Source organism: Mobula birostris, chromosome 2, assembly GCF_030028105.1.
Source record: "Mobula birostris isolate sMobBir1 chromosome 2, sMobBir1.hap1, whole genome shotgun sequence".
Lineage (NCBI taxonomy): Eukaryota > Metazoa > Chordata > Chondrichthyes > Myliobatiformes > Myliobatidae > Mobula > Mobula birostris.
The window spans coordinates 40,573,210-40,589,137 of NC_092371.1; the positions used below are offsets into that span (position 1 = coordinate 40,573,210).

A 15,928-nucleotide genomic window follows, 5' to 3' on the forward strand; every position below is an offset into this window, starting at 1 on the left:
TGAACCATGTATCCGGTATCTCTTTAACAACCTCTCTCAGGGCTCTTGGATATAGTCCATCAGGCCCAGATGAATTCAAGGTAGCAATTAAGAGTTTGACCTCTTCTCCTGTAAGATTATTTCTTCTCCAACCCTTTATCTTTACAATCTACCTGGCTTCATTTATCATCTTCCAGCTATCCTTTTCCCCTCTTTTTCCCCCCTCCCCCCCCCCACCCTTTTTACTTCAGCAGCTTCCCTTTTCCTTTTCAGACCTGAAGAAGGGTCTTGGCCCAAAAAGTCTACTGTTACTCATTTCCATAGATGCTGCCTGATCTGCTGAGTTCCTCCAGCATTTTGTGTGCGTTGCTTTGGATTTCCAGCATCTGCTGACTTTCTAGTGTTTATGACTAACCTTAAGCAATGTGGGTTCCCTCAGTCTCCAGTCGTGGTCGGCTGCCTTGTCACCAGCCTTCATGATGGTTGGAAACATTTGTGAAAATGGAGCACTGGTATTAAGATCAAGCAAGAAAATCTGCAGATGCTGGAAATCCAAGCAACACGCACAATATGCCGGAGGATCTCAGCAGTGTAGACAGCATATGTGGAAAAGAGTCTCTTTTCTATAGATGCTGCCTGGCCTGCTGAGTTCCTCCAGCATTTTGCGCATGTTGACTGGGTTTAAGATGAGCTGATCTATTTGTGAATTGAAACTGGGTATTAGAAATTTAATGTGCACCTTTACATGTATTTCTTAATTCAAACACCAAATAGTGTGTAATGTTATGGCTCTGTTCCACCTATTTCTGAAAAATCCAGCTTTGTTTTGAGATTTCAACTTGAGATAACTAAGTCACTATGTATGCATTAGTCAGATGAGGATGAACTTTCAACAGAGCAGCTGGAATCTGGTTTGAGTGGATTTGTTTGCAGAGATACTGTGTTAATTGCCATTAACATTATGGAGAAGTAGTTTTGCACAAATTGTGTTAGAATAATCAGGGACCCAATCCTTCTTTATTTAGTTATTTAGTTATAGAGGCAGCATTGTCATCCCTTCTGACCCAATGAGCCTGCACCACACCCAATTACACCAATCAACCCACTGACACATTCGTCTCTGGAATGTGTGAGGAAACTGGAGCACCCAGAGGAAATCAGCTCAGTCATAGAGATATCATGCAAACATGTATAGGAAGCAGGGAGTAAATAAGGGGCTTGAGGAGTATAAGAAGTGCAAGAAAATACTTAAGAATGAAATCAGGAGGGCTAAAAGAGGACATGAGGTTGCCTTGGCAGTCAAAGTGAAGGATAATCCAAAGAGCTTTTATGGGTATATTAAGAGCAAAAGGATTGTAAGGGATAAAATTGGTCCTCTTGAAGATCAGAGTGGTCGGCTATGTGTGGAACCAAAGGAAATGGGGGAGATCTTAAATAGGTTTTTTGCGTCTGTATTTACTAAGGAAACTGGCATGAAGTCTATGGAATTAAGGGAAACAAGTAGTAAGATCATGGAAACTCTACAGATCGAAAAGGAGGAGGCCCTTGCTGTCTTGAGGAAAATTAAAGTGGATAAATCCCCGGGACCTGACAGGGTGTTCCCTCGGACCTTGAAGGAGACTAGTGTTGAAATTGCAGGGGCCCTGGCAGAAATATTTAAAATGCCGCTGTCTACAGGTGAGGTGCGGAAGGATTGGAGAGTGGCTCATGTTGTTCCGTTGTCTAAAAAAGGATCGAAAAGTAATCTGGGAAATTATAGGCCAGTAAGTTTAACGTCGGTAGTAGGTAAGTTATTGGAGGGAGTACTAAGAGACAGAATCTACAAGCATTTGGATAGACAGGGACTTATTAGGGAGAGTCAACATGGCTTTGTGCGTGGTAGGTCATGTTTGACCAATCTATTGGAGTTTTTCGAGGAGGTTACCAGGAAAGTGGATGAAGGGAAGGCAGTGGATATTGTCTACATGGACTTCAGTAAGGCCTTTGACAAGGTCCCGCATGGGAGGTTAGTTAGGAAAATTTAGTCGCTAGGTATACATGGAGAGGTGGTAAATTGGATTAGACATTGGCTCAATGGAAGAAGCCAAAGAGTGGTAGTAGAGAATTGCTTCTCCGAGTGGAGGCCTGTGACTAGTGGTGTGCCACAGGGATCAGTGCTGGGTCCATTGTTATTTGTCATCTATATCAATGATCTGGATGATAATGTGGTAAATTGGATCAGCAAATTTGCTGATGATACAAAGATTGGAGGTGTAGTAGACAGTAAGGAAGGTTTTCAGAGCCTGCAGAGTGACTTGGACCAGCTGGAAAAATGGGCTGAAAAATGGCAGATGGAGTTTAATACAGACAAGTGTGAGGTATTGCACGTTGGAAGGACAAACCAAGGTAGAACATACAGGGTTAATGGTAAGGCACTGAGGAGTGCAGTAGAACAGAGGGATCTGGGAATACAGATACAAAATTCCCTAAAAGTAGCATCACAGGTAGATAGGGTTGTAAAGAGAGCTTTTGGTACATTGGCCTTTATTAATCAAAGTATTGAGTATAAGAGCTGGAATGTTATGATGAGGTTGTATAAGGCATTGGTGAGGCCGAATCTGGAGTACTGTGTTCAGTTTTGGTCACCAAATTACAGGAAGGATATAAATAAGGTTGAAAGAGTGCAGAGAAGGTTTACAAGGATGTTGCCGGGACTTGAGAAACTCAGTTACAGAGAAAGGTTGAATAGGTTAGGACTTTATTCCCTGGAGCGTAGAAGAATGAGGGAGATTTGATAGAGGTATGTAAAATTATGATGGGTATAGATAGAGTGAATGCAAGCAGGCTTTTTCCACTGAGGCAAGGGGAGGAAAAAAACCAGAGGACATCGGTTAAGGGTGAGGGGGGAAAAGTTTAAAGGGAACATTAGTGGGGACTTCTTCACACAGAGAGTGGTGGGAGTATGGAATGAGCTGCCAGACGTGGTAAATGCAGGTTCTTTTTTAACATCTAAGAATAAATTGGACAGATACATGGATGGGAGGTGTATGGAGGGATATGGTCCGTGTGCAGGTCAGTGGGACTAGGCAGAAAATGGTTCGGCACAGCCAAGAAGGGCCAAAAGGCCTGTTTCTGTGCTGTAGTTTCTATGGTTCTATGGTTCCTTACTGGCAGTGGCAGGAATTAAACCTGGGTTACTAGCGCTGTAATAGTGTTACGCTAACCACTGCTACCGTGCCACCCCAATCTTACTAATTTAGCTGAATGAGCAATGTTTTTGTTCAGCACTTTCCTATCATCCATACTTCTGAAACTAAGTGTCTTAATATTTAAAGTATAATACCATAATAAATAGCAAGCCAGTATATACTACAGTTGAGAATCTGTTTACAGGCCAGAGGTCCATTAATATCTCTGTATTATAAAATAACAGTGAAATCTCACAAGTGCTTGACACTTGCTTGATTTCTAATTCTATGATGCACTAAATGGAGTATAATGCTGTGGTTTAGTTTTGTGATACTTATCTTGTATTTGGCCATTTGAAACCATTTGAAAGCCATTTAAGCCATTTGAAACCATCAGGATGCTATAAACGGGATCAGGTTTTGAAGGAGTTGCCTTTACCATGATTAGATTATCCCATTTAACTGTCTCTAAATAGGTTGGTTCTGATAATGAATTATTTTAATGCTTCATTCCAGGAACAGACTGTGGTCCATTCAGCCATATTCAGAAGTAAAGTTTATGTGCAAACTTGTTGGGTGCCTTTTAATACAGATTCGTTCCTTCATATTATAGTTGTTTCCCCTGTGGGTTCGGAGATGACTAATGAGCCCCATGAGGGAGCTCAGATGAGAGAGGTGGAGTTTGTATGGCAGGTGTGTGGTTGATTGCATGAGTGTGTGCATCTTCTACTGTTTACACTTGGCCTCTACAGGTTCCCAAAGAGACTCATTTAAGTTCTCTCTGCTTTCCCAGATGGTTGCCTGCCAGCTTCAGCAATTTTGGGCCTGTGATCTCTATGATTTTCTAATGAATTTTTTTGAAGTGGTTTGGAGAACATCCTTGAGATATTGTTCTGCCTTCCTGAAAGTCACTTACTATTACAAAGCTGGTGGTTGTGTGGTGCCAGGGTTGCAAATGTTGCAGCTCTCCCATTGAACTGGGTTAACCATATTTAGAGGCTCATAGCTGGGGATGCTGGACTGAGGGGAGGGGAATGTCAACATTATGAATGGATTTGGAAGATTTTGTGGCAGAAATATTGGTTGAAATTTTACTGGTGTTTTGAACTACCTACTGTAAATATCCATGTTTTAGCATACAGGAGAGAGGGGAACACTTTTTCATAGATCATAAACTTAGTTGACTGCTTTGAAGTCTTGAGCTTCAAGTATTTGCCTTCCAGTGCAAAAAAAATGCTGTCTTGTTTTCCTCATTTTCATAACTCAGCAATTAGATTAATGACTGTACTTTGTGCTTTTTGAGTTCTATTAATTCATGTGCAACAACTTAAGTAAACCACATTTGGGAAGTATACAAAGTTTATAGCCTAGCTTCTGTTTACATCTCTCCCTAAGCCTGACTGATTTTCATGTGTACACATTCATATATACAGACACCCACTGAGGAATAAGGTTAGAACATCTGTAGACCTAAATACTTCGATTATATCAGATCACGTGTATAACAAATCACCTGTTATCTGAGCTAATGATAGTTTGGCAGGTCTCAGAAAAGTACATCACAACACATCTGTTAGAGAATGCAGTAGGAAATGAGAGTTGAAAACCCGGGCTTCAGTGGGCCAGGGATGAGTGCGGGCAGTCGTTAGACATTGTGCTTTGGGTTGAAGACTTTTTTTAATCAGATGTTAGAGGAAGTAGGATGTGAGTAAGTGAATATAATATCCACATCCTTGTGATATCCCTTTCAAATTAGGCAGATCTCACTGTTTTTGTTTTTGATGTACCTCCTGCTGAACTGTGTTGTTTGCAAATACCAATTCTTGATCCAATCTGTTGTTAAAGTAATTAGTGGATACTGTACACATTGATGTCATCACATGTGGGAAATGAATCTCGCTTTAGGATTATTGGAAAATGCCTGTCATATTTTCTGATGGACTGGAGTTTAATGTAAAAGGGTACAAATACTTCAAAATGTACAAAATCACATTTTCTGTGCTATCGTGCATTTTTTATAAAAAAGTTATCCCATCCAGTTTCAGGTATTTGACTTTTTAAAACCCTCTGTACATTAATCAGATTGAACGTAATTTAACCACAGAGGCTAGAATGATGAAATGGTTCATAAAAGTTGCATTCAATTGGTCGGGCACAGTATTCAGTTCAGTTTGCTCTATTATAATGACTTCAAAATGCAGCTGTTTGACCTATCCTGCTGTTAGAAGGCAGCTGGACCTTGCATTTTACTATCTTGGATTGATATGCATCAATTACCTGAGAATAAACCTTATTTTAATTTAATTAATCATGACTAGCGCTTTATTTTTACTGGCAGCAAATCGTGGTAATAAAATTGTTATATGCATTAATAATAAAGAATTTCCTTTTACATTTGGTTTGCAGGGTTTTGTCTTGGCTGTGACAATCATCAGAGAGGCTGTGGAGGAGATCCGATGTTACATGCGAGACAAAGAAGTGAACTCCCAGATCTACAGCAAGCTCACAGCCAGAGGTCAGTTTCTAGGGCCCAGTTCCTGCTTCTTGTATCCTGTTGCCAGCTGCTAAAACAGTAGGATTTAACATAAATGAACAGGATTTAAAATCAAAGGTTTTTGTACTGGGTGAGCATATGTCTTTCCGCAGTGCTATGTAGGCTTTGTAACTGAGCCACCATTTGGAGGACTCCTGTAGATTTATGATGCATCTCCTATTTGCATATCCAAGGAAGTTCAGTAAAAGTCTGTTAAATCCGGACTTAGCTTTGGGATTTATTGTTTTAAAGCCCTTCAATGGAAGATTTTTAATTAATTGTGGACTTTTATCTCCATTCTCCACCTACCTCAAAATTATACAAAAATACATTGTGATTTTATTTCTGTAACTTAGGCATAGAGCAAAAACTTAGAGAATTAGAATTAACTTTGATTTTGCAAACTGAAGGACATGTAGATGAAAACACTTGAATTATTGCTGAAGCTTGTAAATGAAGTATTGTATGGACTGGATCAGTGTATCTTTGTTTAGAATTTCATAAGATATAGCTTCAGTGAATCAGTTGCTTTAATAACTTTATTGAAATCATTACCATAGAAATTAAAGTTGTGAGTTTTTATTGCAGGTTCTTATGACACTGAATGATGTAGCTTTCAAGTTTTACTTCTATAATGGAAGAATGTTGAAAAGACTTGCAGGGTAGATACATGAACAAGTGAGCAAACTCTCGGGAAGATGCACAACACTGCAGGCTTCAGAGATGACCTCATTTTTTTTTTACCCCTGAGATGGCTGCTGTGTCTAACCCTGACTGAAGGCCATAACACTGCCATGAAATCTCAATGTAGTGGAACTAATCCAATCTGAAATGCAGTGTAAGGTTGGGTTAGAGGACTGAGCACAATCTGCTTTTATTAATTTGCACTGATAATCTCAGTATTTCTGCTGCTTCAAGCTGGTGTGAAACAGATTCTTTTAAGATAAGACTCAATTTCTCACCAAATGATGGCTATAGAGTATAAATACTGGGGCAGACTTTGTGTTTCCCTGCTCACAAGGCAAGTTTCTGCAGGGATTTTTCCCACTGGAAGCCTGGAGTACTTGGTATTGCATAGTGTGGCAGAGGTATTGTCCCAGCACAAGAAGCCCTGAACAGCCTTGACAGCTCGAGTAGCCTTATTTCCACCTAGAATTCTCTTTTTCTTAAATTTTCACTTGAATTCTCTTGAACACGTTCTGAAAACCAAAATCACTAAAGAAAGTTAGGTAGGAAGATTTGTTTACTTTTTCCTAAGTGTATAAATGAGACCACTATACTTGCACCTGGTATCTTGGGCATGGTTCAGTTGGTACATTTCCCAGCCTGAGTTCCAGAATTTGGACTCTCTGCAAAGGAGTTCTGGACGGAGGAGCGGCATGGCAGCATAGTGTTTAGCACAATGCTTTAGAGTACCAGTGAACCGGGTTCAGTCCCCAGCGCTGCCTGTCAGGAGTTTGTATGTTCTCCCTGTGACCGTATGGGTTTCCTCCAGGTGCTCTGGTTTCCTCCCACAGTCCAAAGACATACCAATTGGTAGGTTAATTGGTCACTGTAAGTTGTCCTGTGATCAGGGGATTGCTGGGCAGTGTGGCTTGAAAGTTTGGAAGGGCCAATTCCATGCTATATCTCAATGAATAAAGAAATAAATCATAAGAGATGCCGAGGTTTATCCTGAGCAAGCTGCACAGCACAGGGCCTGTGCTCTGAGGTATTTGCAGGGCCACACACTGATACAAATATCAACTTTTACCAGAAGGTTGTCAGTTTGATACAGGTTGCCAAGAGGTCTGCTTAATACTCGCTAGTCTTCCAATGCAATGAGCAGTCCAGGGCTAAGATATTGCTGACTGGCATATTTTACTACAATCAGAAATTGGCTCAGTTTTGTGGTATTAATACCATTACCAGGACAAAGCCTTCCTTTTCTTTTTCATTGAGGGTTAGGTAGCACCTCCATTTTTTTTAAAAAATGATATGCTCCTCAAGTTAAAGAATATTAGTAACTAGATTTTCAATTTATGCTGCTGAGTTTGTCCACCTTTTTATTCTGGCATCTTCTCTCTCTCTTCTCAGTCCTGAAGAGGAGTCTTGGCTCGAAACATAAACTGTTCTTTTCCATAGATGCTGTCTGATCTGCTGAATTCCTCCAGCATTTTGTGTGTGTTGCTTTGGAGTTTCAGTGTCTGCAGATGTTCTGGTGTTTGTCATTGACTTCTATATCACCAACTTCAATGGCTCTCAATTGACCGATCACATTCACAACAGAACTGTTAATAACTGGTGTACTTTACCTGACTGTTAGGAAGCTGGGTTGGTTATTGTTAATTTTAAAGTAACTTCTGTAAGAGAAATAAACAAAGGCAATGTGACCCTTGTTAATTCTGCTGATTTCTCCCTTGAACTGGTTATCAGCCCAGCGATAACTGTAACATATTGCAGATTATTTTTGCAGCTAGTCTTAAGGTTCACCTCAAACTAAAATGCATTAAGAAAAAGTCAACTGAATATGCAAAAATTCTTTTTTGTGTTATATTTGTATAATTAGAATTGAGTTCATTGTCATTGACGTATTTCAGGAAATGTTGTTTTGTAGCAACAGTACAGTACAAAATGTAAATTTACTCTAGTTTACAAAAATGGTGCGGAAGACAAATAATAAAAAAAAAATCATGAACCATTCAGAAATTGATGGTGAAGGGGAAGAAGCGGTTCTTAAAATGTAGAGTGTGGGCTTCAGACTCCTGTATCTCTTCGCTGGTGGAAGCAATGTGAAGTCAGATGTTCTTTGTTGTGTCTTTTTTTTTTGCATTTTCTATGCTTTCTGAATAAATTTACCAGCATTTTCACTATGGGAAAGCAGACTTGTGTTCAAACTGCAAATGATTAATGAACATTAATGTTACAATATATCCTTCTGATATGTGCAGACTTGTTTTATGAAATGTATAATTACAGTAACTTTACTTTCTTGCTACTCCAACTTGCAAATAGTATTGACCAGGCTTCAATTCCAAAGCTTCTTGGAGCTTTTGTGTGGCCACTATTTGTGGGCCTCAAACCAATCAGACAATTTCCTGATGAAGTATAACAACTCACAACTAGGTGCTAACCTATCCCCATTCAGTGTCCACCACTGGTCCCCCATCTAATTTAAGTTTATAATTAACAAATCAGGTACACAAAATTTAACAGATTGAGCATTGAATAAAAATCTATCATTCATTGAGTGTTTTACTTAAATTGATAGTGATGGTTACAATGGTTAATAGTTTTCTCTGGTGTGGAAGTTTAATATCAGAAGCAAATGTGAACCTGAAACTTTGTTTTGGATTTACTTGAAATAAGATGTCTACATATAATGTGCTGAAGTATTATTGTAAAACTTAATAGATATTGAACTTTAATTATTAAGCTGTCTGCTCTTATTTATTTTTCATCAAATTTAGCCTTTATTCAGCTTCAGTTATAATCTGTGACTATTGAAACTGTGCTGAAGTGCATTCTCCCTTTGTGGCCACAGGTATTGTGACCGTCAAGAGCTCAAATATTCAAGTGGGGGATTTAATTATTGTTGAAAAGGTTTGTACATTCCTTTAAATATTAAAATAATTTCTTACAAGTAAAGTCAAAGTGATAATATATTAGAATTTATCAAAGACATAATAGTAAAACAAAATGAGACTAAGTTTTAATTAGTCACATGAATTCCAAATGGAAGTTGGTATTTGATCAACTTTATTGCATGCGTTGAATGGCTGAACAAAAGTTAAATGCACTATCTGCCAAAGGTATTTTAATCAAAGTACTATATCATGGTCTCCTGATCCCTTCTTGCATGTAGAATCAGAAGGTAATTGTTTGCCATCTGGTTATAAAGCAAACAGAGCAGGGGTTAACTGTGGTTACTCAGGCTTGTGGAATACATTTCATAGAGTTCCTTGATGCCCATTGTTCAAACAAATAATTTGGACTTTGAAATTGAAAGCAAAATATGTGGCTGAAGGTGGGAAACTATGAAGGGAAACAAAAGGATCAATTAACAAACTTTCAGAATGATAAAGGAGCAAAAGGTTTTCAATATGGGTAAGTGTAAAATGCAATGGCAAGTAGGAGTTTGTATTGATCTACACTGAAAAACAGTTTAGCTACACTTGTGCAGTCTGGTCTTCAGATGATTAAAGTAAAGGTGCCAAAAGGATGTATAAATATTGTCCCAAAACTAAGAAGGTATAATAGAGAGACCAAATAAGTGGTAATCCCTTTCTCTTGAGAAGCAAAGAAATGTAAAGGCTTTCCAAGCTAAAATGAGGCCCTGTAGGGCAGTGAGAAAATGGAGGCAAATTGTCCTTAAAATAAAGCATTACCATATGAGATAATGATATTTGTGCGTAGTCTTGTATACATTCTCTGTCATGCTTCCAATTACTACTACTGCTTAGTAACTTGTTTCCTTTTCATTTCCATAGAATCAAAGGGTACCTGCTGACATGATCTTTCTCCGAACATCGGACAAAGGGGGTTAGTGCCTCACTCACTTACCTGCTAATCAGTAGATATAACTAACTATTCAGTATATTTGTTTTTGAAACGGGTAATAGTTTTAAAATTGCCCTATTTCTGTAAAGTAGTTTTTTTTTGTTTTGGCATTTATCGTATTTTATATATCTTTTTCATTATTTGAAGCTATATGACTTTCATTAGTTGAGCACTGCAGAAGTGTATTACTAGTAAACAGTGATCAGCCTGTTAAAGACAACTATGGCAAGAAGACATTTTCTGCCGGTGGATTGTTATTTAGAATATTGAAGCTCTTTAGAGATATGCAGAAATCTGAATTATTACACTTACCCTATGCTAAATTCAGTGGTTTAATGCCAGAGAGTAGTTCAGCTGTGACTGTGCTTACCTGTTGCGTCACTTACTGACTCAGTGCTGTGTGTGTTCTCCACCCATACCTGTGTTAGAACCAAACCAGCTGGTTAACAATGTTCCTCATCTGCAGCCTTACCCCTCCCCCTTCCAACAGCTTCGGCGAAGCCAGCTGCAGAGGGGAGTGCCAAAAGCAGCATGTCCTGACCTCCAGCGATCCCATCCGCAGCTGAGCTCAGTTCAATGACACACTTCAAAGCCCTTGGTTTCAGTGCGCTGCTGTGTCATTGAGTGGAGTGTCTGTTAAACAATAGGTGGTACAGTTAATGGAAAATTGTTTGGCTTTATTACAATCTTACTGATCTGAAAAATAACATGACTACTGCATTCTAAAACGGGAGGCTGAGCAGCCAGAGGTCATGGTTCACATCAGTACCAATGACGGGCAGGAGGGGTGATGAGGTCTGCACAGTGAGTTCAGGGAGCTGCATGCAAAGTTAAAGGACAGGACCTCCAGGGTGGTGATCTCAGGGTTGCTACCCGTGCCATGTGCTAATGAGGCCAGAAATACAGAAGGTAATACAGTTATCATGTGGCTAAGGAGATCATGCAGGAGGGAGGTCTTCAGATTTTTGGATCATTTGGCTCCTTTTCAGGAAAGGTGGGACCTGTACAAACATACCTGAACTGGAGGGGATTAGTATCCTTCTGGGGAGGTTTGCTTGTGCTGTACATGGTTTTAAACTATAATTGCAGAGGAATGGGAATCAAAGTGCCAGGGCAGATGCCAGACTGGTTGTGGAGAAAGATGAAAATTAAGTATATATACAAAGACAGGAATCGAAAGGTTGAGCATGGTGTGAATAACATAGTGAAAAATGTATTATTGAGAGTACAGAGTTTGTATTTTCCTGTTAAAATAAAACACACGGTTTAGGGAACCTTGGAGTATTACAGGTAATGCAGATGAGTTTAGGGCATGGATCAGCATGTGGAACTATGATATTGTAGACATTAGTAAGACTTGGTTGCAGGAGTGGCAGTTCAGTGTTCTGGGGTTTCGATGCTTTAGACGTGATAGAGCGGGAGGGATTAAAGTGGGGGGGGTAGCATAATTAGGGAAAATGTCAAGGCAGTGCTCAGACAGGACAGACTGGAGGACTCGTCTACTGTGTCTATATGGGTGAAACTGAGGAATAAGAAAAGGGATACCCACATTAATCAGATTAATGAGAATAATCAGTGGGATGTTGAGGAGCAAATTTGAAGGGAGATATTATTAGACAGTTGCAAGAAAAATAAGGTTGTAATTTTAACTTTCCACTTATTTAATGGGACTCCCATACTGTAAAAGAGCTGGATGGGATAGAGTTTGTGAAATGTGTTCAGGAAAGTTTCCTTTATCAATATATAGATGTCCCAACTAGAGAAAACAAAATGCTGGATCTCCTATTAGGGAATGATGCTGGGCAGGTGACTGAAGTTTCTGTAAGGGAGCACTTCAGATCTAGTGATCACAATTCAATTAATTTCAAGATAACTATGGTGAAGGATAGTTATAGTCCTCAGGTTAAGTTTCTAAATAGGAGAAAGGCCAATTTTGTTGGCATCAAAAAAGATCTGCCAAGTGTGGATTGGGATAAGTAGCTTTCTGGCAAAGAGATGCTTGGTAAGTGGGAGGCCTTCAAAAGTGAAATTCTGAGAGTACAAAGTTTGTATGTTCCTGTTAAAATAAGAGGCAAGGCTAACAGATTCAGTGAAATTTGGTTTTTGAAAACTATTGAGGCCCGAGATAAGAAGGAGTTGCATAGCTCAGAACAAATGAGGTGCTTGAGGAGTACAAGCAATGCAAGAGAACACTGAGGGAAATCAGGAGGGTTAAAAGAAAACATGTGATTGCTCTAGCAGGCAAGGTGAAGGAGAATCACATGTTTTACGTAAACATTAGGAGCAAAACCGTTGTAAAGATAGAACATAGAATAGTACAGCATATTACAGGCCCTTCGGCCCACAATGTTGTGCCGACCCTCAAACCCTGCCTCCCATATAACGCCCCCCCCACCTTAAATTCCTCCATATACCTGTCCAGTAGTCTCTTAAACTTCACGAGTGTATCTGCCGCCACCACTGACTCAGGCAGTGCATTCCACGCACCAACCACTCTCTGAGTAAAAAACCTTCCTCTAATATCCCGCTTGAACTTCCCACCCCTTACCTTAAAGCCATGTCCTCTTGTATTGAGTAGTGGTGCCCTGGGGAAGAGGTGCTGGCTATCCACTCTTATCTATTCCTCTTATTATCTTGTACACCTCTATCATGCCTCCTCTCATCCTCCTCCTCTCCAAAGAGTAAAGCCCTAGCTTCCTTAATCTCTGATCATAATCCATACTGACTAAACTAGACAGCATCCTGGTAAATCTCCTCTGTACCCTTTCCAATGCTTCCACATCCTTTCTATAGTGAGGCGATCAGAACTGGACACAGTACTCCAAGTGTGGCCTAACCAGATTTTTATAGAGCTCCATCATTACCTCACGACTCTTAAACTCTATTCCTCAACTTTTGAAAGCTAACACCCCATAAGCTTTCTTAACTACCCTATCTACCTGTGAGGCAACTTTCAGGGATCTGTGGACATGTAACCCCAGATCCCTCTGCTCCTCCACACTACTAAGTATCCTGCCATTTACTTTGTACTCTGCCTTGGAGTTAATCCTTCCAAAGTGTACCACCTCACACTTCTCCGGGTTGAACTCCATCTGCCACTTCTCAGCCCACTTCTGCATCCTATCAATGTCTCTTTGCAACCTTCAACAATCCTCTACACTATCTACAACAACACCAACCTTTGTGTCATCTGCAAACTTGCCAACCCACCCTTCTACCCCACATCCAGGTCGTTAATAAAAATCACGAAAAGTAAAGGTCCCAGAACAGATCATTGTGGGTCACCACTAGGTACAATCCTCCAGTCTGAATGTACTCCCTCCACCACGACCCTCTGCCTTCTGCAGGCAAACCAATTCTGAATCCACCTGGCCAAACTTCCCTGGATCCCATGCCTTCTGACTTTTTGAATAAGCCTACCGTGTGGAACCTTGTCAAATGCCTTACTAAAATCCATATAGATCACATCCACTACAATACCCTCATCTATATTCCTGGTCACCTCCTCAAAGAACTCTATCAGGCTTGTTAGACATGATCTGCACTTCACAAAGCCATGCTGACTGTCCCTGATCAGACCATGATTCTCTAAATGCCTATAGATCCTATCTGTAAGAATCTTTTCCAACAGCTTTCTCACCACAGACGTAAGGCTCACTGGTCTATAATTACCCGGACTATCCCTACTACCTTCTTTGAACAAGGGGACAACATTCACCTCCCTCCAATCCTCCGGTACCATTCCCATGGACAACGAGGACATAAAGATCCTAGCCAGAGGCTCAGCAATCTCTTCCCTTGCCTCATGGAGCAGCCTGGGGAATTTTCCGTCAGGCCCCGGGGACTTGTCCGTCCTAATGTATTTTAACAACTCCAACACCTCCTCTCCCTTAATATCAACATGCTCCAGAACATCAACCTCACTCATATTGTCTTCACCATCATCAAGTTCCCTCTCATTGGTGAATACCAAAGAGAAGTATTCATTGAGGACCTCGCTCACTTCCACAGCCTCCAGGCACATCTTCCCACCTTTAATTGGTCCTACCTTCACTCTTGTCATCCTTTTTTTCTTCACATAATTGAAGAATGCCTTGGGATTTTCCTTTACCCTACTCGCCAAGGCCTTCTCATGCCCCCTTCTTGCTCTTCTCAGCCCCTTCTTAAGCTCCTTTCTTGCTTCCCTATATTCCTCAATAGACCCATCTGATCCTTGCTTCCTAAACCTCATGTATGCTGCCTTCTTCCACCTGACTAGATTTTCCACCTCACTTGTCACCCATGGTTCCTTCACCCTACCATTCTTTATCTTCCTCACCGGGACAAATTTATCCCTAACATCCTGCTAGGTATCTCTAAACATTGACCGCATGTCCATAATACATTTCCCTGCAAAAACATCATCCCAATTCACATCCGCAAGTTCTAGCCTTATAGCCTCATAATTTGCCCTTCTCCAATTAAAATTTTTCCTGTCCTGTCTGATTCTATCCTTTTCCATGATAATGCTAAAGGCCAGGGAGCGGTGGTCACTATCCGCCAGATGCTCACCCACTGAGAGATCTGTGACCTGACCCGGTTCATACCTAGTACTGAATCTAGTATGGCATTTCCCCCTAATCGGCCTGTCCACATACTGTGACAGGAATCCGTCCTGGACACACTTAACAAATTCTGCCCCATCTAAACCCTTGGAACTAATCAGGTGCCAATCAATATTAGGGAAGTTAAAGTCACCCGTGATAACAACCCTGTTATTTTTCCATCTTTCTAAATTCTGCCCCCCAATCTGCTCCTCTGTATCTCTGCTGCTACCAGGGGGCCTATAGAATACCCCCAATAGAGTAACTGCTCCCTTCTTGTTCCTGACTTCCACCCATACTGACTCAAAAGAGGATCCTGCTGCATTACCCACCCTTTCTGTAGCTGTAATAGTATCCCTGACCAGTAATGCCACCCCTCCTACCCTCCCCCCCCCTCTATCTCTTTTAAAGCACTGAAATCCAGGAATATTGAGAATCCATTCCTACCCTGCTGCCTGCCAAGTCTCTGTAATGGCCACTACATCGTAATTCCATGCATGTATCCAAGCTCTCAGTTCATCACCTTTTGTTTCTGATGCTTCTTGCATTGAGGTACACACACTTCAGCCCTTCTACCTTACTGTCTTTACACCCTTTATTCTGCTTCTCTTTCCTCAAAGCCTCTATATGTTAGATCTGGCTTTACTCCATGCATTTCTTTCACTGCTGTATTGCTCCGGATCCCATCCCCCTCGCAAATTAGTTTAAACCCTCCCGAACCATGCTAGCAAACCTACCTGCAAGGATATTGCTCCCCCTCGAGTTCAGATGCAACCCATCCAATCTGTACAGGTCCCACCTTCCCCAGAAGAGATCCCAATGATCCAAAAATCTAAAACCCTGCTCCCTGCACCAACTCCTCAGCCACGCATTCAACTGCCATCTCCTCCAATTCTTACCGTCACTGTCACGTAGCACTGGCAGCAATCCTGAGAATGCCACCCTTGAGGTCCTGTTCTTCAGCCTTCTGCCTAGTTCCCGAAACTCACACTTCAGGACTTCATCCCTCTTCCTGCCTCTGTCGTTGGTCCCAACATGTATCACGACTCTGGTTGCTTTCCCTCTCATACCAGGATGTCGTGCACCTGGTCAGAAACACACCAGACCCTGGCACCTGGGAGGCAACA

General features: G+C 40.9%; 1 protein-coding gene across 2 annotated transcripts in view; it reads left to right on the forward strand.

Moving 5' to 3' along the window:
• LOC140186036 (probable phospholipid-transporting ATPase IIA) overlaps positions 1-15,928 on the forward strand; it is a 163,104-nt gene that overhangs the window by 17,650 nt on the left and 129,526 nt on the right. For both annotated transcript variants that reach the window (XM_072239856.1, XM_072239865.1), the window contains exons 4-6: positions 5,553-5,661; positions 9,203-9,261; positions 10,149-10,200. In XM_072239856.1, the coding sequence (XP_072095957.1) occupies positions 5,553-5,661; positions 9,203-9,261; positions 10,149-10,200 (220 nt within the window). The remainder of the gene's footprint in view (positions 1-5,552; positions 5,662-9,202; positions 9,262-10,148; positions 10,201-15,928) is intronic.